The sequence below is a fragment of the Ochotona curzoniae genome, unplaced genomic scaffold (assembly GCF_017591425.1).
Source record: "Ochotona curzoniae isolate NIBS_2020 unplaced genomic scaffold, NIBS_Ocur_1.0 contig_1, whole genome shotgun sequence".
Lineage (NCBI taxonomy): Eukaryota > Metazoa > Chordata > Mammalia > Lagomorpha > Ochotonidae > Ochotona > Ochotona curzoniae.
The window spans coordinates 36,780,112-36,806,390 of record NW_024464918.1 but is presented as its reverse complement, the minus strand read 5'-3'; the positions used below and the strand labels follow the sequence as shown (position 1 = coordinate 36,806,390).

The window sequence follows — 26,279 nt, the reverse complement described above, 5'->3', positions numbered from 1 at the left end:
TGTGCAAGGCTAGGCTGCCTGTCTCTGAGATTCCTGTTGCTGTGCCTGTGTACTCTGCAGGGTGCTGCGGGAGGCCTGTGGGGGGCTGGGAGCTGGGAGGCTGCAAGCAGTAGAGATGTTTGGGGATGTAGGTGATGGCTCTGCAGGGCTAACAAGCAGTTCTGTGGGGAAGCGTGATAGCAGAAGGTATGATGGTGAGTCCTGGGGAGCTGGGGACACAGGGCAGCCTAGAGCACTGTCATCGGAAGGAACGGGGCTGGGGCAGCGGCCTTCTCCGGGTAAGTACCGAATGCATTTCTTTTTCCTCCTAGGAATAGTGAAGAGAGTTATCTGTAAACAGAGGGTGAATTCACAGTCATACACCACAACCAAAAAATGCTGTCCTCGAGCAGGCCCTGCTTCCTCCTTTCCCCGTGACTTGGGTGATATGCCCAAGTCTTCAGTCGAACTTTTGGACTTGGCCCAGACCTGGGATAGGTGCAGTTCTCACAACAGCCACAAGGTTGTACAAGGACCCTTTGTAGCCAGGCCTGAGCCGCTAGGGAGCCTCTCCTGGTCTGGGCCTTTGGGCTTTTGCTGCCTCTGTGAGTGTGTGGCTCAGATGCACACTAAGGGAAGGGGCTGCTTCAATGAATAATTCCAGTCTTCAGAGCTGGGCTAGCAGAAGAAATTTGTTTCTTGCGATTGCTGTTGCAGAGTTCTGTGGCCACAGGTACGCCCCCCCCCACCCCCCGCTGCCCCCAAGTAGCATGGAATGGATGGGGAGGGGTGCCTTCTAAGGACAGGCCTGCCCCAAAGTTGGCATCTGCCTGTGCACACACCCTGAATTCTATTTGGTCCCTGGACAGAGAATGTGATAAGGCATACTAAAAGACTAGGTAGATAAGTGTTCTTGGGGCCAGTATAACTTTAGCCACAGTATTGCCAGACCTGGCCCTGAATGAGCCAGTTTGAATGTGGAAAGTAAACCTTTTAAACTCCCACAACTGTTACTATTAAGTGGTGGGATGTACAGGCTTGATGGCACAGGTCCTTCTGGCTGAGACAGCTTGGAGTGGTACTACTCTTCCCTGGCCTTCTGGTCTCAGTAGGTACATGATATCAAGATAGAGTTATGAAGTGCCAAGGGTCAGAGACTCAAGCCCTCAGTGTGGTGGGAGAAACAGGTAAGGACTTGGCTGGCACCATGCCCCTTTGTTGTACCTGCCTTCCCTTCCTTCCAACAGACATAAGTTGTGTGCAATGTTCACTCTGATGGGAGGTGCCCTGATGTGGGCATGGCAGGGCTGCAGGGCTGGAGGAGAGAAGGCTCAGCAGACACACACAGTCAGGGAGGCAGCTTGAAGCAAAGGGAGAATGACGGTGGGGAGAAACCCACCTGCAAGGACCACACCAATCCGTCTGCTGGTGGAGGCCAAAGCGAGCACGGCATTTCTTAGGCGAGCCAGGGTCTGCTCACAGCCATGCCAGAGGGGCAGAGCAGGGCAGAGGGCGAGCAGGCAGCAGGGCAGAGCAGGGCCCAGAAAGAAGAGGTAACATCAGTGTTAGCCAATCACAGATATCCCACAGCCCCCATAGGCAGACTGGCACTCTGACAGCCAGCCCTCGTGGGAGCCCTAGGGCTCAGAGTAAGGCATTAGGAAAGATGGATGCCCAGCTGGACAGCAGAGGCAGGGGGAGGAATAAGGGATGGAATGTTGGGGAAGGGGGTTTCCTCACAGGCTGGTTCCTCTCTGGCTTCTGGAGCCTCTTTAGCTGTCTTATCCACCCCTGCTGCACAATTTCTTGCTCATTTTACTCAGTTTTGGTTCATTCTTGCCAAAGTTCAACTGGCTGGTCCCACATTCCCTCAAAGGAAAAAGCAAAAGCTAACGCTTATTCTGTACACTTCTGAAGCAGGGGGAAGGGCCTAGGCCTCACCTTGCCCTGTGGTAGTCCAAGCCTCCAGCTTCCCTCGGTGGGGTGACACAGCTGAAGAGCCTGGAGGTGTACTCCAAATTAGCAGACTTCACCTCTGGGAAGCAGGTGAAGTACAGGCTTCCTGGGTCCTCTACACAGAGCACTTTACACAGCCATGAAAACTGGCAGGCACTAGCCAGCAGGCTGCACAGAGTAATGGCCCTAGGCCTGAGGTCTGGATCAATCTCTTGTCTGGGCAGCATGTCCCCAATTGCAGCCAGGTTTTGGCTAAGCAGTTATTTCCTCTCTAGCGTCTCCGGTAGGGAGCACACCAACTGCTACACGAATCAGCTCCTTCAAGTCTTCTCTGGGACTTCATATGGCTGTTCCTGCCATGGGAATTTGAACTGAGATGTTTGAGGCTTGCTTCTAGAGAGCCTTGGTCTCCAACTACTCTGCCTCTTCCCATGGGGTCAGAGCAGAACTGCTCTTAAAATGGGGATATGAAGAGGCGCCTCTGCTGCTGCTGGGGCCAGGCCTCACCTGTGGTGGATTCTTGGTGCTTTTCCCTCGACCGCCTCTTCTTCTTCCCCTGCCGAGAACAAAGGGAAGATGCTCAGTTGTGAGTGGCTGTGGCTGCTCTGTCTTCAGCCAGCTGTCCAGCCTTGCTGCTTCTAGAGTTCTAGGCAATGTAGAGCCCTGGTGCTGTTGGATATATTCTTAGGGGCTCCCCCATCTGCTCTCCAGTAGCTCTTTGGCCCTGTCAGCATGGCCCAGATTACCACTGGGTGACAGTCCCAGTGTGAGTGCAGAACAGGATGTGAGCTTGCCTCTAGGAGCAGTTCGCCAGCCTGGCCTCTCCTGAGTTAGCAACAGGAGGCCTGTGGCCAAGCGCCTTGCAATTTCCCCTGCCCACACCTGCTATGTTGTTGGCCACTCACATAGTTGTCCCTCGCCGACCAGCCGGGGTATAACTGCATGTGTAGCTGCCTCTCTTTGCGGGCCAGCTCATAGTACTTGGCCTGCTCTTCCCGCGACAGCGCATGCCACTGCAACAGGAAGGCAACAGATGGCACGAGTCAGGGAGTCAGACACTGCCCCGGCACAAAGGAGCCATCCCTGCCAACCCCCCTTCCCGTAGCCTCACCCTGCGGCCCAGGATCTGGTTGATGGCAGCACTCTCCTTCAGTGTGCACTCTGCGATGACCTTCGCTCTCATCTCCTTCATGTACAGCATAAACGCATTCAGGGGCTTCTTGATGGTTGGCTTCTTGGTTTCCTTCTCTGCCTTGGATTCACCCTGGGTCTTCCTGGGGGACACACGCCTGACATCATCATCCTCTTCTAATGTGGATCCAGTAAACAGGATCGTTTTATGTGCCCCCACATGACTAAGCCAACAACTGTTCCTTACAAGCATACTACAGCCAAGGGGCAAAAGTACACACAAGGATTTCCCATCTTACCGACCCCACCCCACCCTGCTGCTGAGCCCTCAATAACCGTCATTAGCCAGAGCCACAGGTGGGCTTGCAGAGTCCTTCCACAAAGTCTGGGGCCTAGGGGGAAGCAGGTGTACCCCAGCTGACAGAAGGAACTGCTCACTTTCAGCCCACTTCCCCACCCCTCCCCGAGGGCCTGTATTTGCACTCACAGGCCGCGGTCATAGGGCTGCAGCTCCTGCTTCCCTGAGGGAGGCACGATGGCAGGGTGGGGGATGGCTGCTGGATGGCCAGGTACACCAGAGCCCAGCATCAGGGACGGGTGGGAGAACCTGCAAGCAGGAGAATTAGCCTTCAGCCAGGAGATCCAGGCCCAACCCTGGATACACACAGTGGCCACTGTGCAGTACACAGACACAGGAGAGCAGAGACACCCCACCCACACAAACACGGCAGTGGCATTCTCCCAACCAACACATTGCACAGACACTGCAAAAATGTACATTATTATGTCTTTCCATGTAGTTAAAAGGTTTTTTTTTTTGAAAGGCAGGTTTACAGAGAAGACAGACCTTCCATCTGCTGGTTTACCTCCCACGTGGCTAGAGCTAGGCCAGTCCGACGCCAGGGGCCCAGAGCTGCTTCTGTGTTGCTCATGTGAGTGTGTGGTCCCAGGGATTTGGACCAACCTGTTACTTCCTCAGGTGCATTAGCAAGGAGTTGAGCTGAAAGTGGAACAGCTGGGACGAAAACCAGTGCCCATATGGGATGCTGGCACTGTGGGCAGAGGCTTAATCTGTGCCATGGTGCTGCCTTCTCCAGGGTGACTTTAAAATGGCTTAACAAGGGACTAGTGTTGTGGCTTAGTGCATAAAAGATCCTGAAATTCCCTTCGCACAAAAGCACACCCTATTGTCATTTCTAGCCCCATCTCCTCCCACTCTGAGCTAGCCCTACAGCAGCTGTCTCCTCTCTTTCCCCCCTCTGGCAGTGGTGCTCCCCAATCCTTCAGACTGCACTGGAGTCTTTGTGGGTTCTCCTCTATCTGCTGGGGCTGTGGTCATACTGCTCACTCTGGGAGTTCCAGCAGAGATCCCTGGGCTGTATGCCTGGCACCAGGTCTGTCACTGAGGGAGTGGGCTAAGTGTAGAGAAGCATGCGCTCACACATCTCTCTTCACCTTCTGGGCATTTGGGGGAGGGGCGCTCTGCCCCGTAACACCACTTGCACACATACACATGGGAGATCCCAAGCAGGGAGCAGCTCTTAAGGCCAGAGGCTGGCAGGTGCCCCCAGCAGCTGTGGAACAGAGGTGGGCATGTGCTGTCCAGCCAGGATAGACTGAGTGAAAGCCTTTGATACGCCTGTTAGCTTTGCTCTCAGATGCAGGGCTGCAGGACAGACGGACAGGTGGACAAACAGCTAACACAGGGCAAGCACTGGCGTTGACTCGGCCTTGTGTGGGCACTGAAGCCTGGGCAACAGAAGCAGGAGCCTGGCTGCAAGAGGGGACTCACCTGGGGTAGGGGGCGCCAGGGGCTGCAGTGGGGGCAGGGAAGTGCTGCCTATATCCGCAGGAAGGGGACAGGGGGTAGAGAGGAGGGCTGGGCCTGTGGTTGGGAGAGACAGCTGTTAGCAGCCTGGCTCCTGGCCAGACCTGGGGAAGGACTTCCCACCTTGCTCTATCTGACCCACAGTCTGAGGTACATGCACCTCTGACAGGCCTTCTCCAGTATTCTAAGCAACTGCCACCAGGGGGCACTGTGTGCTGGTGCTTAGGGACGGAAAGGACAGCTGTCTCCTGGGATCCAGCTTAGCAGGCCCTTGTCCTTTCTAGTCTGTGTCATTTCCTGGATGGTACAGTGCTGATGCCCTAGGTGTACACATGCATACTTCAACTCTTGGTCCTTCAGCTGTCAATTAACTAGAGAACCTTTCTTCTTTAAGCCAGGTGAACTTGAGCTGCAGTGCCCATATCAAAGCACAGCTAACCAAGCTAACTCTATTATGGAGCTGCTTGCCTGAGTTGCCCACTGGGCAGACTATGCTCTAAGGCCAGGGTGACAAACTGTTGGTTTTGGCAGTGCTCCAGTACCCAGAACCCCTGGCTTCCCTCCCCTGAGCCAGAAGCCCCTCTTTGGAACCTTGAGTCATCAGCTGTAGCTTCAAGTCCATTGGTATCTGGAGCTTTGGTCTAAGGGATGCTTTGAAGAGACTGACCTGGCCACTTCTCTGTCTGGGCCCTGAGCCCTTGTTACCCACTTGGGAGTTCAAAAGAGAATCGAGAAGTATGGATTGAACGGGGGTGAGGGGCCCAGCGCTCTTAGTAGGCTTCCCCTTCCCGGGAAACCAACCTTTCCTGCTCTTAGGTGACTGACTGCCTTAGTCCAGGTCAGTGTCATTGATGACCTAAGGGCCAAGTTTCTGGTCAAAGCCTAACTCCTACTGAGGACAGGCTTCTGCCCATTTGGGGCTGCTGACCAAGCAGCCTTCCCAGGTCGAGCCTTAGGAGACCCTCTTGGCAGGCTTACCAATACCACACAAGCAAGAAGGTACACTGCCCCAGAGCCTGTGATGAGGCACCAGCATTCCATATCAGTGTTGGTTCCCATTTCTGTTAACTCTGCTTCTGATGCAGCTCCCTGCTAACAAACCTGGGAAGACTGGTGATGGCCTGAGTGTTTGGGACCCTGGCTCCCATGTGGGAGACCCAGATGGAGAGAGTTTTAAACTCTTTGCTTCGGCAGGGCATTATAGCCATTTGGGGTAAAAGCAATGGATGGAAGATCTCTCCTTTCCCCTCTCTCCAAAATGTATCTTTGAAAAGAAAAAATATAAAGTACACTGACCCCAAAGCAGCTCAGCCAAGGAAGGCACTGAGGCCATGTAAACAGCAGCCTGTAAAGTCCCCTCCCTCTCAGACCCATCCTTTCTCACATGCACATGGCTCTGGAAGTCCCATGGCAGCCCAGAGTTCTGTCCAGGGCATACAAGCAGGCCAAGGCTTTCAGACACTGAGGAAGAGTTCAGATGCAATAGGACTGAGATATGGGACTGGTTAGCTACCCGTAGAGCACCTACAAGGGCTGCAGGGATCCTGGTGCACAGGCAGGCTGGTGACCTAACTGTTGGCCAGCCTCAGCATCTGCACTGGACACAAAGGGGAAGGGCAAAATGGAAGGCTAAATACAGGTCCTCCCAGCCATGGTATCCCTTTCCCGCTACACCCACACTTACCAGCTCACAGTATGTGGGAGCTGTCCCATGCTACCCGAGGTCAGGGAGTAGAAGCCAGAGAGGTCAGGGGTCTGCAGAGGCCTGGGAACTCCTGTGGTTGTGAGAGCAGGTGAGCAGTTAGTTTGTTCCATGGAGGCCTGTCGGCAGTGACTGTACCCACTGGCTGCCACAGAGATGCTAGCCCCTTAAGCCAGAGGTTTATCCAGGACTTGGCTGGTGTCACAGTGGCCCTTTGATAGAAAACTGAGGACAGAGAAGTTGGGGGACTAGGACACTGCTTGTCCAGGAGGTAGAGTTGGAGTCACTCAGGAGGGAGAGGCCTGGCCTTGATACTCCCTGGTCTACTGCTAGTACATAGTTGGGATCTTGTTTTTTTTTTTTTGGGGGGGGGTGGGAGTTGTGGGGGCCGCAGCCTGGCCTTCTGAGTAGAGGCAGACCCCCCTCATGGGCCTGGCCTGGACAATAAAGCACCACCCAGTCCCCCAAGTTGAGTCAGCATGCTTCCCACAGCTGGCAATGGTGGATTTCAGAATGACGGCCTGAGGCTGCGATGAATCAACCATGACAACCACGTTCCACTTTCTCCCTGTGGAGGGAGGGACTCTGGTTTACGGCCATCAGCAGGGTAGATGCCTGCTTCCACCCTGCTACTGTGACTGTCCAGTGATCCAATTAGGCTTCTAGCTCAACCTGAAGCCTTCATATTTTGGCCTGGTATCACCTTCCCCCACCATCTGGTGCCCTCCAGCCCTGGAGTCTTGTCTTAACAGCATTCTCTTGGGATCCTAGGTTTGCACAGCCCAGGTTCTCCTGTTACAGGATGGTCCCAACTGCCTGGTTGTAAGCCAGCTCTACATGCCAACTCTACTCTAGTTTCACTGGGCCCCTCCCCATCCCAGACCCATACCTTGCTTCTGGCTGATGTCTGCAGGTGCAGACGTGGGGTGTGGGCTGCTGAAATGTTCGTAGAGAGGAGACAGCTGGGGGACACCATGAGGGGGCTGATTGGCTTTGTTGTGCTGAAAAGTGAGAAGGGGAGCATGAATGTGGGAGTCTTGGAGGGAAGGAGTCTCAGGGTGGTAGTTGTGCATACAGGCAGAGCCCCAGGGAGCTGCCAAGGACCATGGGCCCCAAGCTGCCCAGGCACTTACACATCTGTTAGACAGTCTCCCCTTGTCTCTGGGCCCTCAGTTCTGCAGCGTGCACCTGCTTGTACAGGGATCCTTCTGGGCCACCCAGACCCAGCGCTCCAGCAGCTTCTCTAAGCTTCAGGGGCTTGTCTCAGGGCAGCTCCCAGGCATCAGCACTGCAGCTTGCTCTCTCAAGGCCCTAGTTGCTTTAGGCCCGTGTTGGGTTGTTGACACAGGGAAGGGCCCCCTACCCCCGCACTTCCTGTCTCTTGAGCACTGCAGCACTCTTACTTTTCACACTAGCTGTGTGGCTGTCCTGAGATGACTCAGTCAGCATGATGGGAAGGGGGTAGCCAACATGACCTGGACACAGGGAATCATTGCCAGGGCCAGCACCCAGCTCTGCACAGGCCAGGTACCATCTATAACCCAGGACCTGGCTTCCCTTGGCCTCCTCCCTACCTTGTTGATCACTGTAGATAGACAACCTCAGAGCTCCTGTTTCCCTTCCTGGTAATGAAGGAGTTCCTGAACCCTTCATTTCCAGGTCTGTGGAAGGCCTGAGTGACCCAGGTAAGGGAGTCTGTCACAGGTTCCTGGGCAGTGCAGGGTAAGAATAAACTCCACCATAGCCAGGGCAGAGCCCACAGGTGGGCATAGGCTCCCACCCCTTGTAGGGCCAGCAGCAGCCCAGGCTGGCCATCTTCTCCCACATGCCTGTTGTGGCCTATAAGCTGCACTCTTTCCCTCAGGTCTTGGGGATGGTGCTGCCACTGCCACCAGTCAGGCCCAGGCCCATCTATCTGCACCAGGAATATCCTTGCATAACAGAAGTAGGTGAGATTCACCTATGCTCAGACAGGAGTTAGTGTTCTGACAGATGTCTGGAAGGGGAGAGGCTATACGGACACATGTGGCACCTACCACATGCCAGGCACTGGACCGAGATCTCTGCAAGCCTGCCCACGTCATGTTATTCCCTTTACAGAAACCCAACAGACCTGGCCTCTTGGTGCTTCCAGTTCTTTGCTCATTCTCTCTCTCTAGCCCAGCTGGGGAGCTGCCCCATGCCCACTGGACCCCAGTGGCTGCCACAGTCTAGACCCCAAGGTCAGCACACAGCCTTCATTTTACCCAGCTACTGGCTGTCAAATGTCTCCTGCTTGGAACAGGTTCTGCACTGGGATTCCAGAATCGCACACACACACCCATCTGTCCTCAGTGGCATTGTTTCCAGCTTCCAGTCACTCTCCCATCCAGACTACAGTTTTGAACATTTTTACCTTACAATTCCACGTTTCCATTTCCAGTCTCCACTTCTAGGAGCTCCACTTTCCAGATGCCTATTTAACTGTGCTCAGGGGTGCAAGATGTTCCCCACATGTAGCAGGTCCAAATCAGGACACATCACCCCAGGTGTCCTGACCAGATGCTCCTCCCTGTCCCGCTCTTACTGGCAGTGCTGGCATTACAGTTACTCAGACTGGAGCTCATGGACTCCTCCTAGACTGGTTTCTCTCATCCTATATCCAACTTGCCAGCAATTCCTTCAAAACAGACCTACAACCCAACCAGCGCTTCCTCCCTCCCCACTGTGAGCCTAATCAAGCCGCCATTTCTTCTCCTCTGGATGACTGTGGCAGCCTCCTTCCTTGTGTCCTCAGCCACCTTCCACCCAGCAGCCATATGAGTCGGGTCCTTTCTGTTCAGCTTTGAAGGTGTGAAGGTGCCAGAGACCTCGCTGTCTGGCCCTGGAACCTGTAGCACTCTAGAAACAGGCCTGGTTCCATCCTTAGCTCGGTCCCTCCTACTTGTCTATGCCGTGTTGGCCTCCAGCAGCCTCCTGCACTCACTCGAAGGACTGCATCCTCAGCATGCCATGACATGAAGCTGGAGGCCCATTGACCCGTGCACATGGGGTGCTGAGCCGTTCCAATCCCTTCTCTAGGCCTGAAGTTTCTCCCCTTTCAAAGTGGGGATGAGACTTTCAGTCCCGCCAGCTTCAAAACCCCTAGGGGCCTACTTACCAGACAGGTTCCCAGGACATTGTTGGCCAGATGGCATCAGCCCTGAACAGGCCTCATGCCAGCCGAGAGCAGGCAGACAGCCTCAGGGTCCACTCGTCACAAACACTGGACCCTAGCAGACACTTTCCACCCAAGGGCACAGATGCCTCGAGCTACAGGCCAGCAGGTGGAACAAGCAGCCATCGTAAGAACCAGGGCTTTTGGAATCCAGCCTGAGCTCCTGCCATCCAGCCTTGGTTTTGGCTTTCCCTCTGAGAACAAATTAGGTGTACCTGGCCAAGGGGGGCAACTCCAAGCCCCTGGCAGCCTGGTCCAACGTGCCAGCTGTAGGAAGACACCACCCAGAATCTGCTGCAGGGCACAGGGGGGCTCCACAGCAGGTTTCTCAGTGAACCACCCCTTCCTAGGGAGGGCCAGCATTGGCCAGGAAGTCCTGGAGAGTCCTGCCACCTGAACAGTGGCCAGCACTGACCCTCATTGGCTGCCCCAAGCCTCGCCAGGTCACAGCACAGTGCAGGCGGGTCCAGGAACCCTCAGGGACAGCCATCAGCTGTTGATTTGCTGTCTTCAGAGGGGTGGGAGATGCCTGGTAGGCATGGGCTCCTGCTGTCTACTACCAGCCTTTCCTGGGAAACTAGTGCAAAGCTTCATTAAACGGGAGGCTACAGCCAAACCACAGGAGAGTGCTGGTGGGCAGGGTGGGGCAGAAACCCCACAGGAAGCTGGAGGGCCTAGGCTGGGGAGGGTACTGAGGGCCTTGGCCAGTCCTTCCCACATTCATGTAAGCTGCCTCTTAGTGTCACTTGTCAGCCCAGTCTTCTGTTTTCGATGGTGGGGTTGAACCATCTGGCAGATGGCCCCCTCCCTCCTAAGCTAGAAGAACATCCCACTCCAGGGCCTCGGCACAAGGCTGTTCCAGGGCCAGGCTGCCCAGGCTGCCCAGGCTGCCCAGGCTGCTGGGTGGGGTTCCCTGGGGCCTGGCATGTTCCCACCCTCTTTCACCTGATGGTGCCTGTGCCCAGCCCCCAAAGGAAGGAAGCACCAATGGCACCGTCTCATGGCTTTCAGGGTTGGGCAGGCAGTAAGTGCACAAAGCATGGCAGAGGGCAGCAGCACATGGCGAGTCAGCTGTCCAGACTCCTGCGCTAGGATGCCCTGGACCTCACTGCCTTACTCTACTTGGGGCTTGTGACACCCAGGTCCAGGACTTGTTGATGCTCCTGCACTGCTCGTGTGCTGCATTTTTGTTTGTGGCTAGAAGGCCCCACCCTGGGTCAGCAGCTGGGGCCAGGCGGGAGGAGAGAAGGGGGTCTCCTAAGGTAGGTCTCCTTGGCTCTGAGGTCTCCTGTCACCTGTCCCCACCCTGCCAAGTCCACCCCCACTTCCTGCAGTCGCAGGTGAAAAATAAACACAGGCGGCATTTTCCCTGTAGACCGCAGCGGTCTACGTGGAAGCTGTGAGCGCACCCAGGGCCCTTGCCCCTGCCAGCGGAGAAAGCCCCTTGCCTGTGACGGTTGACTCTAAAAACCCCTAACTGCTCAAGCCCCACAGCACTCTCCCAGCCAAAGAAAGTTGCTGTTTCCTGTGGCCAGAAGCCTGAGGGACTGAAAAAGCCTCCCTGTGGCTGGAGATGATCCCCAGCGTGGGATCTGCAGGGCCTGGCTGCCGCCCCTCAGGGTGAGCTCCCATCATTTGTTGGGCAAGGAGAGCAGCTAAAGCATTGGCTAGGCAGGTCAGCTCAGACACTGTCCCCACTGACAGAAAGGGAACCCGAGGCCCAGGGCCAGCCCTCTGGGAGTCTCTGAAAACACTGCCAAGGCCCTGAGGTTACTGTGGACAGAATGGTAGGGAGCAGGTGTTGGGGGGGGGATGCCCCTCTCTTAGACTCAAGACTCTGCCTTCTCCAGCCTGGCCAGTGCTCCCCTGACCCTAGAAATGTCCCATGAGGGTTCAGCCACAGCCGCCTACTTGATGGTGACAGTTGGACATGCCCCCACAGTCCCAGACAGGTCTCCCTTGCTCATGGCCACACCCAGGCCAATGCCAGTCTCTCCCGCTACTGAGGTGCCAACTCTCAGCACAAACACCTTTCCCTACTCATTCCCTGCCACAGGGCTAACTTGGGGCCCCTCAGGAAAAAGGTTGTTTCTCATGCCAGTTCCACACCTCACGCCCCATCTGGAGCACAGACTGACTATAGGTCAGCTACTGCTGTGGCTAGTGTGCTGTTTGCCAAGTGCCCAGAGATCCCAGTGCCTCACAGGACCATCTGCTTGAGCCAGGCACAATCTTTTCCATGCCACATGTGAAGAGCCAGGGCCGCCACCACTCACACAGCACCGGACCCTCTATGGGCAGTGCCAGCCAGCCCATGTCCTTGACTTCCCCTCTTCCTTATTCCATGCCACTTGCTGTTCCTACTACCTGGAAACAATTCCCTCACATGCCAATCAATCCCTTTCCCTCTGTGAGACCTCTTCCTGGAACCTTTCTTTGTCCTGCCCAGACTGTGGCACTGACCCCATGGCACCAAGTTGCCTACTGCCTTGTCTGTCTGAGTCCTCACTGGGTCCCAGTGTGAGCTAAGGTCTCAGTAGCATGGCTGTGCCAGGGACAAGCTTCCTGACTGGAGCTGAGCATACAGTGAGGTGGGACAGGGATTGCCTGCATGGTGCCTGAGAACCCTGGCCTCCACCTCCTCTTCCCGCATGCTGTACTCTGTACACAGCCCCTTTAGGATCCCTAGAGAGAGGTCCCGGTGTGGGAAGCATGGGGCAGGCCCAGCTCCCCTGTACAGCACTGACAGTGGCCCTGCTCACAAGGACCCTTTCAGTTCTCCTTTATTTTTCTGCACTGCCAGAAGCCAGGCTCGTCCAATTCAGGCTTATTTCAGGCCTGGGGCCCGAGCAGCCACTCTGGCCTTCATCAGCTCCTAGAGCCCTCTCATGGCTCCAGGCCTCTGCACACAGCACCATGGATGCAGACTTGCCAAGGCCAAGTGGTGTGTGCTATGTTCCCCAAGGCTCAGGTCCCTGACAGTGAGCTGCTCACAAAGGAGGCTCACGTGCAGACACCACCTCTGCTGAGAGCTCTGGGAGGGCCAACAAGGTCAACACCGGAGGAGACCCCGCTCTGGGCCCTGCTGCCCAGAACACGGTGCTCTCCAGAGGATGGTCCTTAAATTCCCTACTCACAGCATGCTGGGTGCCCTGTGCCAGAAAACCACTGTAGGGTACAGAGCCTTGGTACCATGACCACTAACGGACAGGCTGGGGGCCACACCTTCTTGGACCAAGAGACTTCAGCCCTGCCTGTGGGCACAGGCTGTTACCACGGTTGCCAGAGCCCTGCCAATTGTGCATGGACAGTGCAGCAGTGCCTGGCTTTGACATCAGATAACAGGGCTTCTGTCACAGCAGAGCTGAGGGCTGGAGCCCCTGTATACAGCCTTGGCAAACCACAGGCCTGCTTGGGGCCCAGCCTGACCCCGAAGCACCCTCAGAGCTAGAAGGGCCCCACAGAGCTGAGTGGCCTGGGCCATGGCCTCCAGTGGTTTCTGTGAGGCATTCGTTTACTTGTATTTTCCTTCCTCCTCTTTGAAGTGAACACCCCTCAGGACAGGATGTTTTCAGAGGAAAATATAAGCTTCCGGGAGCTGCTGCAGCTGAGCTGCGAGTTGACACTGCTGACACACTTGGGACTGTGCAGCCTGGAGCTGGGCATCTCTCCACTCAGTCCCTTTGTGACGCTGCCCAACTGTGGCCTCGGAACCTGGTCTGGCTCTAGCAGTAGGATCGGGGAGGGGAGGCTGGGTGTGGGTGGGGTGGTGGTGGAAGACATGCAGAAAGCAGCTCTCCTGCTCTGCAGAGCCCGCCCCGTGATATACCACACTGCCCAGCCACCGTGTGCTGTGCATGAGATTTTGTGGCCAAGGAAAGTGACAGGCGAGGGTTCAGTGGCTACCCCAGGCCCCTGAGCAAGCAGTGCAGATCCAGGCATGCGTCTGGCCTGTCACCCTGCAGCCACAGGCCTCCCAGCCACACATCTGCTGCCAACACCTGCCCAGTAGCCTTGCTGGAAACCAGTGTGGCCGTGCCCAGGCCTAGGAGGAGACTTCAGAAAGCTCTTGGGAAAACAGAATCAAAGGTGAGCTGAGGTGCAAAGTTAACAGGTTTTTCATAACAAGATTTTTAGGAACTTCTCGAAGAGGTCCTGTACTTGCTTGGTGATTTTTGGCTCTTGATTGCAAGTGACTAAAAGAAGTGTGGTTAAGGTCCTCGCCTTGCATGCCCGGGATCCCATATGGGCGCCGGTTCTAGTCCCGGCAGCTCCACTTCCCATCCAGCTCCCTGCTTGTGGCCTGGGAAAGCAGTCGAGGACGGCCCAAAACTTTGGGACCCTGCACCCACGGAAGAGGCTCCTGGCTTCGGATCGGCATAGCATTGACCGTAGTGCTCATTTGGGGAGTGAATCATCGGATGGAAGATCTTCCTCTCTGTATATCTGCCTTTCCAATAAAAATAAAATAAATCTTAAAAAAAAAAAAAAAAAGAAATCCTGGTTTCCTCCCTCGGGCCTGGCCTGTGCTCTGCCCCCTCCTGTGTGAGGGGGAAGGGGCAGGTGCAGGGTGGCTTTCCCCAGGCTGGTCTAGAAGGGCAGGCGCCTGAGGCCAGAGGTGGAGCTGAGCGGGCTGCCAGCCAGCACTGGCCTGAGGGTGGCATAGCAGCTAAGACAGCCAAGGGTCTCCTGAGTTCCTGTATCAGCAGCAGGGGACAGTTCTGTCCTGAGGCCATGGTCGGAGAGTCACTGAGGTCTAATGCCAGCTACCACCAGTGCAGGCCCTGGGGGTGCTGGCTTCAGTCTAGTGCTCTATTCGAGGGGGAGACGGACAAGAGCAGAGGAGATGATGGGGGCTCCTGGCCCCACCTGGACAGCGCGCTCCTCCCCAGCTGCTGTGGTGACACTGGGGCCCTGGGGCACAGCCCCCTCAGCAGGGTAAGCTGGGAGCCTCACACAAAACCACACTAGCCAGCTCTCACAGACACAGAGGGGAAGGGCAGGACAAAGAGTTCCACGTGTTGCCCCAGGGGTGGCATCGTGGGAAGGGCTGGGAACACAGTGAGACCTGGGTTCAAATTTGCAGGCAGTGTGTTGGAAGCACAAGTGTTCCTACACCTTGTGAGGAAGAACAAGAGACTGGTAATATTCTCTCTCTCTCTCTTTTTAAGATTTATTTAATTTATTGGAAAGCCAGATATACAGAAACAGGAGGAGAGACAGAAAGATCTGTCCACTGATTCACTCTGTAAGTGGCCATAATGGCTGCAGCTGAGCTGATCTGAAGCCAGGAACTTAGAGCTTCCTCCAGGTCTCCCACCTGGATGCAGGGTCTCAAAGCTTTGGGCCGTCCTCGACTGCTTTCTCAGGCTACAAGCAGAGAGCTGGAGCGGAAGTGGGGCTACCAGGACAAAAACCAGCACTCATATGGGATCCTGGTACGCTGCAAGGCAAGGACTTCAGCCACTAGGCTACTGTGCTGGGTCCCTAGTAATGTAATATTCTCTTATACTTCAGGGCAAAATAAAAGGGGAAAAGAAGGCAAAAATAAGCAAGTCCTCAAACAAAGGCTTGTCAGGAAAGCCAGCTCTGTGCCAAGTCAAGGATACTGGCTCTTGGCTTCCTCTGGCCTGCTGCCTGACTGTTCTCAAGCCAAATCCCGGGGCTCCCAGTAGACTTGCAGCCACCACAGTGAGGGGGACAGGAGGCAGAGGTTAGATGAAACCACCCTGAAAATGGCCCATTGATGAGCCAGTGCTGTGGCGAAGCCGTTTAGTCACCACTGGCTCAAGTCCCCAGTGCTCCGTTTCCCATCCAGCTTCCTGCTCATGTGCCTGGGAAGGCAGTGGGAAATGGCTCAGATATTTGCATCTCTGTAATTCATGCAGGAGACCAGAATGGAGTTCCTGGCCCTGCCTTTACCCCAGCTCAGTCCTGGCTGTTGAAGCCATTTGTAGAGTGAACCAGGAGATGCAAGGTCTTTGTCTCTCCCTTTCTCGGATGCTTTCTTTGCCATTCAGATCAATTGATCGAACAATTTAAAACAAAAATCCACAGCGTGGCTGTGGCAGGTGCTGTCCCATGGGCAGCTCCTGTGCCTTGGGACGCCCTCTGTGTAGGCCATTCCCTGTGACCCAGGGGAAACCATGCCAGTGAACCCTGGAACTCCAAGGAGGGCTGAGCAAGGAGGGAGGTTGCCACCTTTCCCGACTCTCCTCCCACCCCGCACAGAAGCTTGTTCTGCCCTGGGTGCCTTCTGCTCGCACAATACCAACTCCCCTTCCTTCTGCCAGCCTGCCTCCCAGCAGCACAACCCTGGCCCTGGGCTCAGACCCTTCTAGAGCGAGGAGGTCACCTGCAGGAGAAGCAGCAAGAATGTCCCTCCTTGGGGCCAGGGGGATGCAGACCATCCAGCTCCCAGCCCACAGACGAGGACCAGCCTCAGTTCTAGCTTGCACACCCCAATCCCTGTGCATGCCAGACCCAACAGGGCCCAGAAGACCTGATTATGAAGAAACAGGCATTTTTTTTCCCCCTTGAGATTTATTTATTTTTGTTGGAAAGTCAGATACAGAGAGGAGAGACAAAGATCTTCCATTCACTAATTCACTTCCCAAGTGCTCATAATGGCTGGAATGGAGCTGAGCTGAGCTGATAAGAAGCCAGGAGTCAGGAGCATCTTCTAAGAATATCCCAAGGCTCTGAGCTGTCCTCCACTGCTTTCCCAGGCCACAAGCAGGGAGCTAGATGAGAAGTAGAGCAGCTCAGATACAAACTGGCACCCTTTTGATTATTTTAAATGCCATTTGCTATTTTCTATTACATTTAACCAAGAGAAAGTTCCAACAATGTTTAAGAATTGAAACAGTATGTTTCCAAAAAAATCAAGTATTTTCATATCACATGTGTCCTTTTGAAATGAGAAAAAGCATCATGATAAAATGCTAATATTTGGGAAAAAAAAATTAGCACCCATATGGGATCCCGACGCATTCAAGGCAAGGACTTTAGCCACTACGTTACTACGCCAGGCCAGGTATCGGCATTCTTAACCTCAGCCTCTACTGCCCTACCTGCAAATTTGGGGTAGCAAAGTACGCATGGAAAGGCCTGAATTCTGCAAGTAAAAGCCCCTGGCACACTGAGGCAGTTGTTGTGGCATAGGGGAATCAAGCTGCCACCAGAGATGCCTGTGTCCCATACCCTGGAATCCTACCTCGGTCTAGCTCCCAGCTGTAGCCTGGGCAGCAGCAGAAGACACTACTACCTGGGCCCGGCGGCATGGCCTAGAGGCTAAAGTCCTCGCCTTGAACACCCCAGGATCCCATATGGGCATCGGTTCTAATCCCGGCAGCTCCACTTCCCATCCAGCTCCCTGCTGGTGGCCTGGGAAAGCAGTCGAGGACGGCCCAAAACCTTGGGACCCTGCACCTGTGTGGGAGACCTGGAGGAAGTTCCTGGATCCTGGCAGCACTGGCCATTGCGGTCACTTGGGGAGTGAATCATCAGACAGAAGATCTTCCTCTCTGTCTCTCCTCCTCTATGTATATCTGACTTTGTAATAAAAATAAAATAAATCTAAAAAAAAAAAACAAAAGAAGACCCCACTACCCATGCAGGAGACCTAAGCTTCCAGCTTCTGGCTTCAACCTGGCCCAGTTCCAGCTGTGGTAGGCCTTTGGGGAGTGAACCCATTAATGGGAAATCTCTTTTAAATAAATATTAATAAAATAAAGATCCTGATAATCAGCGCTATGGCTTAACAACCTCAGCTTTTATCTGAAGCGCCAGCATCCCATATGGGCATCAGTTCCTATTCCAGTTGCTTCTGATCCAGTTCCCTGCTTATGGCCTGGGAAAGTAGTGGAGGATGGTCCAGTCCTTGAACCCCTGCACCCATATGGGAGACCCAGAGGAAGCTCCTGGCTTCAGATTGGCTTAGCTCCAACCATTGTGGTCATTCGAAAAGTGAACCAGCAGATGGAAGATCTTATTCTCTGTCTCTCTGTAACTCTGCCTTTCTCCTGGCACAGACCTGGCACTTGGGGAGCCCCCACTCAAGAGCTTTTTTCTCCATTACTCTTCCACTAGTTATTTACCGAGTGCCCACTGTGTGCTGGGTCGGTTGCTGGGCTCTTAAGTCCAGGTAGGACAGGTGTGGCCCAGCGCCCCCACAGGTCCTTTGCAGTCCTTGCAGATCCAACCTGCCATCCCTGAGGTTCCTGCACCAATATGGCTACCAGCCTTTGTGGCCTTGGTTCTCCCTCCCTGTATCATCTGTCCTCATACTCCATCACTGGGACTGCCCTCCAGGCCGCACAATGCTTCAGAGCCAGCCAGCCAGCCAGCTCCGAGGTAGCTGTCGCAGCAGGCACACATACTGCCACACACTCTGTGGCCAGCCCCACCCGGGCCCTGGCTCCCACTGCCCTGGGCCGCCCTGAGGCTCTCGGCAGGCCGCCTGCACTGTCCCAGAGGGCCCACCCGGCCTCCGCCTGCCTGGCCACCGGGCCAGCCACAGAGCCATCTGATTTGAATGAAACTTCAAACTTAATGACTTTCATGCTGGTTATTTAAAACGCAATGTAATTTTCTTAAACACCCTATTATTTCCTTTGATAGCTACAAAGCTTCCTCCAATCCCATAAGTGTGTTTATTTTTAGGGAAAAGAGTGGTTTGCAGTTGGTCAGAGACCATACGGAGAGGGAACCCACAGAGAGTAGGGCAGAGTCAACCCTGGCAGCTCACAGGCCCAGGGCTGCCCTGCCCCTCAGCCCTCCCATCTAGCACCCAAGGGTGGCCAGCACAGCGTCAGGCTGGCCCCCTTCTGGGCAGCCCCACCTCAGTGTCCCCATCTGTGAAAGGATCCCTGGCTTCCTACAGCCAGGCCAGGCCCTAAGAGGCCTCCTCCCCAAACCCCACCTGCCCCATTCACTCTGCCCTGGGCAGGCCTCAAGATCTGAAGCCTTCATCAGCACCAGCTGGAGAAGATATGTGCCCAGATAAAGTGGCCCCAGGCAGTGGCTGCCCACATGGGCAGGGTGGGTAGCAGTGGCCCTGCCAGTTGGGGCTCCCTGCAGAGGGAGGTGGCTTGACAGTGGGTGTGCGTGCTGAGGTCAGCTGAGCCCTGCCACTGCAGCGTCCCCTGGGAGTGGCTATTTTTAGGAGCCAGGCTTTCATGTGGCAAATGCTGTGGAGCTGACAAAGCGTGGTAACGCAACGCAGACGGCGACACAGCAGCCTGGGGGACTGGGCGTCTGCCACCGGGGCCAGGTCAGAGGTCGTCAGCAGCCCCCTTCCAGCTCCTGAGCTTTGTCTCCATGCCCCTTCTCGCCTGCAGAGGAGGTGGGCCCCCTGGCCACCCCAGGCAGAGGAACTGAGTCCCAGAGAAGCTAGCAGATTTGTTGGAGTCACACAAGCAGGCAAGGAGAGATGGGGAAGAGGGCTTCCACATCACAGCAAACTGTCTCCTGAGCAAACTGTCTCCTAAGAGGGAGTGACTTTGTCACCAGTGGCACCCAGTGGTGCCAGAGCAGCCCTCACTGTGCGCCAGCCGCCAAAGCCCACAAGCACTGCTCCCTGGGGCCACTTCCTGCCCATTTGTGCCCGCGGCCTCTGCCGCACACACGGCACTAAGAAGCACACAGCGTGGGAGGCGGGCAACTCCCAGCCCTTGGAGAGACAGCTGGGAGCTGGCTGTTCTGTGGGGTGGGGGTTGGGGACGTTTAGGAGGAAGCTGACTTGGCAGCGCCTGTCCCTCTGATCTCCAGGGAGTTCTGGCTGGGGAGCCAGAGCCACTGACTTCAGAGTATGCCACTAAGCTGGCACAGCCCTAGCAGTCTCTGTGGGTGGGACGGGTGGGTCGCAAGGGCACCCTCCCAGCCGGAGGAGTGGGCCAGAGTGACACCACTCCCAGTGCTGCCCCTGGCCAGGGTCCCCAGCCAGCAAGGGCCACGCCCTCTACACGGGAACCTCTGAGCAGGGCATGCACGGTGTGGCCTGGCCACAGACTACCTGCATGCTGAGGCGGATGCGGGCCACACCTTTTTATGAGAGGGAGGCTGCTTCCCAGGTCCCAACCCCAAGCGTTGACGGGTCTCTGAGATGAGGCAGCAAATGCTTAGAGCTAACCTGGGCTCTCAGAGACCCTCCCTGGGTCCACCGAACCTGCAGAACCACAAGTCATCGACCCCTTAGCTGGCAGACTGCCAAGGCTCCAGAGCAGGCAGAGGGCCACAGCTCCTGCAGAGGCACACTTGCCCGAGTGTCCCCTGCTTCCCCAGGCCAGCACACTTGTTCTCCCTATCTGCCCTTCCCTTGCTGCCCCTTCCAGTGTCTACCTCAAACCATCTGTAGGGTTGCACCACTTTGCCTGTCCACAATACCAACATACTATATCCAGGACCAGCAAAGCCGGGGCACCAAGGTCATACATTGGACACTTGGCCCTTCCCCAGCCTCCCAACACTGCTCGCAGACCCTGGTTTCAGGCTGCTCTTTCAGTGGCTGGGAATAAACTTCAGCCTTCTGTAAGCACTCTGTGTCCACTTACAGCCCTTCCCCACCCGCTGTGCATGGGTCCCTGCCCTAGGAAGCCTCTCCATTGGCCCTCACTGGCCAGCCCTGCACCCTCTTCCACCCTGCACCCAAGAACCAGGGGCCAATAGGAGCCCCAGCAGGAGTCCCTGGCCCTCCCCAGCACTGTGCCGACTACAGCATCCTCTCCTCCCGTCCCCTGTTGGACCAAGGGTTGGAGGTGCCCAGTGGTACTACCTGAGAGAGCTGGTTCAGGGCTGGAACAGCAGAGAGTGGCTAGGGCATTGCACTTGGACTAAGGGCTTTGCCTTCTAGCACTCCCTTCACCCCTCTTCCCCACCAGAAGTTCCTGAGAATCCCACACTGGCTGTTATGCAGGAGCAGGGTCAGGGCCGTGAGCTGCTACAGCACCTGTTTCCTCCAGCGGTGTGGGGCTTGTACACAGCGGCAGGAAGCATCCACCACAAGGTGTGAGGGGGTGTGGCTGCATGGCAGGAGGACCGACCCCACCCGAGCTCTGCATAACTATAAACCAGCCACTCACAGCCCATCGCAGGCTCCCCTCATAAAAGGAGAGGGGGACCATCCTCACCTACAGCCCCTCATGTCCCATCCCTGAGCAACTGAAGTGGGCAGAGCCGCCACGCACATCCCCACCTGCTGGCTGGGAGCCTGCAGAAGCTGGGGTGGAATGCCAGGTTCCAGTCACCAACTGGGGTACCTTATGATGTCCCCTTTCCCCAGCCCTCCCAGAGGAGTGGGTAGACTGCCCCGACCTGCAGGTGGAGTAGGAAGCCCAGCTCTAACAAGGGTCTGCAGGACGGGCCTCAAAGGCTGGTGTGAGAGCCACCCTCAAAGCAGAGGGTCCTGTGGGGAGCGGAATGGAGGGGCCGACATCATGGGCATCCAAGGTGGGAAAGAAACACGACAAACTCCACACCAGCCAAGCAAAGACCAGGGCTTGGAACCCACGGTGAGGGGGCCACCAGGAAGCAAAACACTGCAACTCTTGTGGTCTGGGGACTGTCTGGCTGGTGAGTGGTGAGCGACAGCACAAGGTCCACATGCCCATTGGTTAGGAGAAGCAGCTGCCCCGTGAGAGGGGCTGGGGGCTGCATCCCCCACCTCAGGAACGCGTTCGCCAACAGGGTGAGGGACGAGGTGGGAGTGTGTGTGTGTGTGAGTGCAAGTACAGGAATACAAGAGTGCAAGACCGTTTCCCCCTTTGTTCTTACACAAGCACATCAACTCCCAACGCTCACACCAGGGGCTTCTGGAATGGACTCTCCAGTTAATCGGGGCCTGGGTGCCTTTGCAGGATAAGGCAGGGCAGCCTAAGGGCACAGACACCTAAGCTCCAGGCCCTGGGTCCCCTGCCACAAAGCAGACACAAGGTCCCCAAGGGGGGATGTGTGTGGGGAGACAAGACAGTGAGGAGCAGGGGGGAGCTGCTCCCACCTGCAGCACACCACACTGGCCTCTCCCTGGCACTTCCCTGACATTGCTCACTCCTCTCTCCACATCTGGTGTATGTGGGGGGAGGAGGTGCCACGCCAGCGAGCAGATGAGGCCTCCAGGGTTCACACTAATCAACACAGGCTGTCCTTGGTTTAAGCATGGCCAGCAGGGCAACCATGCCCCGAAGCACCCCGGCTGCACTGAGGGGTCTGGACTTTGCTTTAAGAGCAATGGGGATCCACTGCAGCCTGAGTTGGGTGACCAACAGGACTTCATGGATGTGGGCTAAGGTGGAGCTGAGGGTGGAGTGGAGGGACCTGGAGAAGACATGGCGGCCCCGTAGGTGGGCATGGAAGGCAGCCCAGAGCCAGCCAGTGAGGATCCAGGGTGCTACTGCTGTGGCCACCATCCCTTCCCCCTCCAGGCCAGCAGCACCTTCAGCAATAGTCCTCCCCTAGCTGAAATAGGCTTTGGCTGTTCTGTCTGTCTCCTGCACCCAGCTGGATGCCACCAGAAGCACTGGTTCTTGCTTGCTGGGGTGCCACACTGCCTCCGAATGGGTGTCCCCACCTTCAGGCTGGTGCCCCACCAGGTGCCCTTGTCTGCCCTGCACAGTGGCCCCCACAGGCAGGTATATGTCATCTCCTCTCTCCAGGGCTCCTGGTTCCAGGCCTGACAGTGGGCTTGCAGTGACTTCTTCATGAGATCCAAGCCTGCCTGGCACCAGGAGACTGTAGGGAGCCGGGGTGGCAAACCTGGCTCCATGACCCTGCAGGAGCCCCTGTGGCCTCCTCACTGAGCAGGGTGCCCCTGGGGCTGCCCCACTGGAGACCTCCACACAGGCAGGCTAGAACCATGCCTGGAGCAGTGGGCTGAGTGCCCACTGCACTGCCAAGGTCTTCCTCACAACCTGAGCCACATGGGCTGCCATGTCTTGATGCTCAGTCTGGAGGTTTGAGGCATGCTAGGAAGAGTGTGCAGCTGCCACCAGCACCTCATTCCAGAACGCACCTGTTGCCCCTACACGCAGTCCTGACCCTGTCAAAGCCTGCTCCAAGCCCTTTGCACACGCCCTGACCAACAAACATCCACTGTGGAGATCCTTACATTTGTCACGAGACCAGCCAAGTGGTTCGGTGGTCTTGGGCCGCAGCCTGCATGCAGCACCCAGAGAAGGTGCTGGCGGGGACCACTGCCTAACAAGCAGACCAATGGGCTCAGGCTTCCAACAGCCTGTGTGTGCCTAGGGAGTGAGGCCCTACTTACTTCGCTGCCCACGCAACACCCTGTCCACAGGGCAGAGCCAACACGACACACGATGGCACCTGCTGGCCTTCCACATGCAGCTGACCAATACCAGTCGTGAATGAGCTCTGACCCACTTTCCCCTTAGAACATTTGTTTTAGAAGCAAATGCCAAAAAGCAGTCAGCTTTTCAGAAACCCATCTCCCTGCCGCACGACAGCTGGCCGGACGCTGGGCACTCAGCCCACTGCTTCTGGCAAGGTCTGAGCTTGCCTGTGGGGAGGTCTCCATGGCGTGGCCTGTCCGCTGAGGAGCAGGAGAGCCTCATGTGGGAGGTCCACCCCAGGCAGCTCTGTGGCCCACGTGGATGCCCCAGCAGGGTAGTGCGTTGGCCTCCCCTCCAAGACAGGACCTGATCTACCAAGAGGAATCTGTGTACTCCTGACCCACAGGCCGGGAGAAGGGTGAGGAGCCCATTCCACTTGCTCAGCTTGGCCAAACTGATCATTCCTGCAATGCATGCCCTCTTGCTTGCTGTTAGTAACACCAGGGTTACTTCAGGGTCTCTGGCCTCCAAGGTTCACACCCATCTCCCGCGGCTGCTGTCACCCCTGCATCAGCTGGTCCCCAGCCCCCAGGGCAGCTGCCAAGCACAGGTCTCAGAAGGTTAGGGCCAGAGACTGTCCTTCTCTGGTCACAGGGCAACGGGGTGGGGGTGGGTGCGGATCCTGCCACTGGCGGCGCAGGTCCTGCCACTGGCTGCATGGCAAAATGTCTGCCATGGCTTGAGAGAAAAAGACCCTGAGGTTAAACTAACCAAGCCTGGCCAGGCAAGCAGCGCTGTGGCCCCTAGCTCCACCCCCTCCGTCCGTTCATGTCAACCACAGGACACCAAATGGCCCCCACCTGCCCAGCTGGCTGGATGGCCCCAGGCCAGGAACACCAGTGCCTGATGTCCAGCCAGGAGCTACCATGGTGATCCCAGGCCCTGAGACAGCCCTGCTGGCAGTGGGAGAGGATGTCCACCACACCTCATGGGGACTGCACCCAGGCTGACCCAAATGGCCTCCCCCAGCACCCAGCCAGGACACTCAGGGCCAGCTGGCCCCAGCTCCGCACCCTGGAATCCGAGGGAGAAGCCTGCACCTTCTGCCTCACCTTCCACTATCGAGGGCAGGAAACACTCTCAGAGCCACACTGCTCACCCTCCCAGCACACAGCTCCTGGGACCGTCACCTCCAAACATGGACCAGCTGAGGACGGCCTGCATTCCACCTGGGACGTGTGTCAGGGCCAAGGACCTCAGTGTAAGTTTCTCATACCCCTCACTCCCCACACACACCTGCAGGGACACAAGGGCAAGGCCGGCGACCGTCACCACACTCTTTCAAAGCAGCCTTCATTCACAAACTCCTTCGGCCAGTCCCATCCCAACAGCCCCAGCAAGCCTTCCCACACTGTGCCGTCTGTCTGTCGCGATCACTGGGCCGGCAAGGACATGGCCCAGGGCAGCGCGTTCCTCCTGCGCGGTGACTGGGGCGTTGTTCCCAGCCTCAGGGAGAAAGCCAACAGCAAAGGCCAGAGCTCAGGAGCTTCTGCTCACAGGTGCTCTGCAAAGGTTGCCCCCGCCACCTCAGGGGCAGGATCTGTGCCTGCTCCTGCAGCATCCCGAGGGTACGGTGAAGGGACCAAGCCCAGCACTCATGCCAGGCACAGGTCTCTCACCTACCGAAGTGGGCAAGGCAGGAGCAAACACGCGCACTGGCTGCTGCGGTCACTTACCAGGGCGGGCTGCGGCTGCGGCTGCGGGTGCTGCCCGGTCCCCGGGGTGGCCGGGTAGTGCATGAGCAGGTTGAAGGCAGAGTAGACGCTCTCCTTGTACATGGTGCCGCCAGAGCACTCCGGGGCCTTCAGGCCTGGAAAAGCCACCGCTGCTCAGAACCCCCGACCCCACCCACGGTCCAGGACACCACAATCAGCAGGGGGGGCTTGAAGGAAGCAACAGGCTTTGAGGGAGAGGGGGTCCACTGCGTGCCCAGCTTCCTGCGTGGCTCCCCCACCCCACACTCGCCCCTCGAGACGGGGCAGCAGCAGGTCACCTGGGCAAGAGGGCAGAGGCGGCGGCTGGGGTCTGTTTACTCCTATAAAGGTCAGGGCACCGGAAGTGACTCGAGCCCGCGGCGCCCGGGAAGCCCGCCCCCGTCCCACCGCCCCCTCCAGCGGGGCGCTCCCCGCCCCCACCCCAGCCCCCTCCAGCCGCGGGGCTCCGCTTCCACCGGCCCGGCCTGGGAGGGCGCAGCCAGCCCGAGACACTCACCGTCCGCCAGGGACTCGGTAAGTTTGTCCGCGAACAGGCTCTGTGGAGCGTGCTCGCGCCCGAGCGCCTGCAGAGAGAGAGCACAGAGGGGGGACGTGAGGGGCCGGACGCCCGAGGGACGGGGAGACAGCCCCCTTCCCCGACGCTCGGAGGGCGGCAACGCGCACGGTGCTCACCTCGGCCGCCGCGTCGGCCTCGCCCCGCGCCCCGGCGCCGGGCCCCGGACCCCCCGCGCCCTCGGACTCATTCACGAGCGACGACTTGAGCTCGGCCAGGTCGCGCTCGGGGCCCGCGGCGCTGTCGCGGCTCTTGTCCTGCTCCTCGCCCTCGTCCTGGAAGGCCAGCAGCTCGTCGGGAGCACCGAGGTCGTCGCCGCCGCCCGCGCCGCTGCCCGTGCCGCCGCTGCCCGCGTCCAGCTGCGGCATGGTGCGCTCCGAGGGGCGCGGGGCGCGGAGCCGGCCGGGGTGCGGTGGTGGTGGTGGCGGCGTGAGAGACGGCGAGCCCCCGCTCTGGACCTGCGAGCCCGGGACGCGGCGGGCCGAGCGCGCGGGCTTCTGCCTCCGCCTGGGCGGGCTGCGGGCGGCGGGCCGAGGGCGCGGGGCTGCGCGGTCCGCCCGGGAGCTGGCGGGTCCGCACATCAAAGGCGCCGCCGGGCCAGCGCCGGGGGCGGGGCGGGCGCCGGGGCGGGGCCTGCCGGGGAGGGGCCATGCCGTCCTGCCGGCCCCGCTCCCGGGAGCCGCGGGGCGCGCCCACTGGGCATCGTCTTAAAGGGCTCGCCTCGCGGGGCAGCGTCCTGGGGCCTCGGGGGCCGAGCCTCGAGTGCAGGGACTCCAGAGGGAACGCTCGCCCCGCACCCGTGCGCTTCTGCCGCTGGGACCCTTGGAGAATTTGGAGGAGTGGCTTGGAACCGTGCCTGGATCTTGGGTCTTT

At 57.5% G+C, this 26,279-nt stretch overlaps 2 protein-coding genes across 9 annotated transcripts in view; one reads left to right on the top strand and one right to left on the bottom strand.

The window, feature by feature from the left end:
- On the bottom strand, positions 1-25,913 carry TCF7 (transcription factor 7). Of its 8 annotated transcripts, none has more exons than XM_040971658.1 (11): positions 25,526-25,913; positions 25,350-25,416; positions 24,815-24,948; positions 7,486-7,597; positions 6,579-6,669; positions 4,859-4,951; positions 3,554-3,673; positions 3,047-3,224; positions 2,841-2,948; positions 2,443-2,491; positions 1-1,451 (listed from the first exon to the last, which is right to left on the bottom strand). In XM_040971658.1, the coding sequence occupies exons 1-11, from the start codon at positions 25,772-25,774 to the stop codon at positions 1,138-1,140; spliced, it is 1,515 nt and encodes a 504-aa protein (XP_040827592.1). In that variant the 5' UTR covers positions 25,775-25,913; the 3' UTR covers positions 1-1,137. The 8 variants fall into 8 exon arrangements, with proteins under 8 accessions (XP_040827592.1, XP_040827608.1, XP_040827600.1 ...); XM_040971674.1 differs by having other exon boundaries at positions 1-307; positions 25,526-25,912; XM_040971666.1 differs by having other exon boundaries at positions 3,047-3,209; positions 25,526-25,912.
- Positions 25,348-26,279, top strand: part of VDAC1 (voltage dependent anion channel 1) — an 88,521-nt gene continuing 87,589 nt past the window's right edge. The window contains exon 1 of the mRNA XM_040971747.1: positions 25,348-25,366. The gene's annotated coding sequence lies outside the window, so the exon portion shown is untranslated. The remainder of the gene's footprint in view (positions 25,367-26,279) is intronic.

What these genes read in the sequence shown, in the direction of transcription:
- TCF7 (XM_040971658.1), bottom strand. Translation starts at nt 25,774, where the DNA reads ATGCCGCAGCTGGACGCGGGCAGCGGCGGCACGGGCAGCGGCGCGGGC. An exon ending in AGACATCAGCCAGAAGCAAG is followed by an intron (nt 6,670 to 7,485) that starts GTATGGGTCTGG and finishes TCACAACCACAG; the next exon opens with GAGTTCCCAGGCCTCTGCAG. An exon ending in ACCAGATCCTGGGCCGCAGG is followed by an intron (nt 2,949 to 3,046) that starts GTGAGGCTACGG and finishes TTCCTGTTGCAG; the next exon opens with TGGCATGCGCTGTCGCGGGA.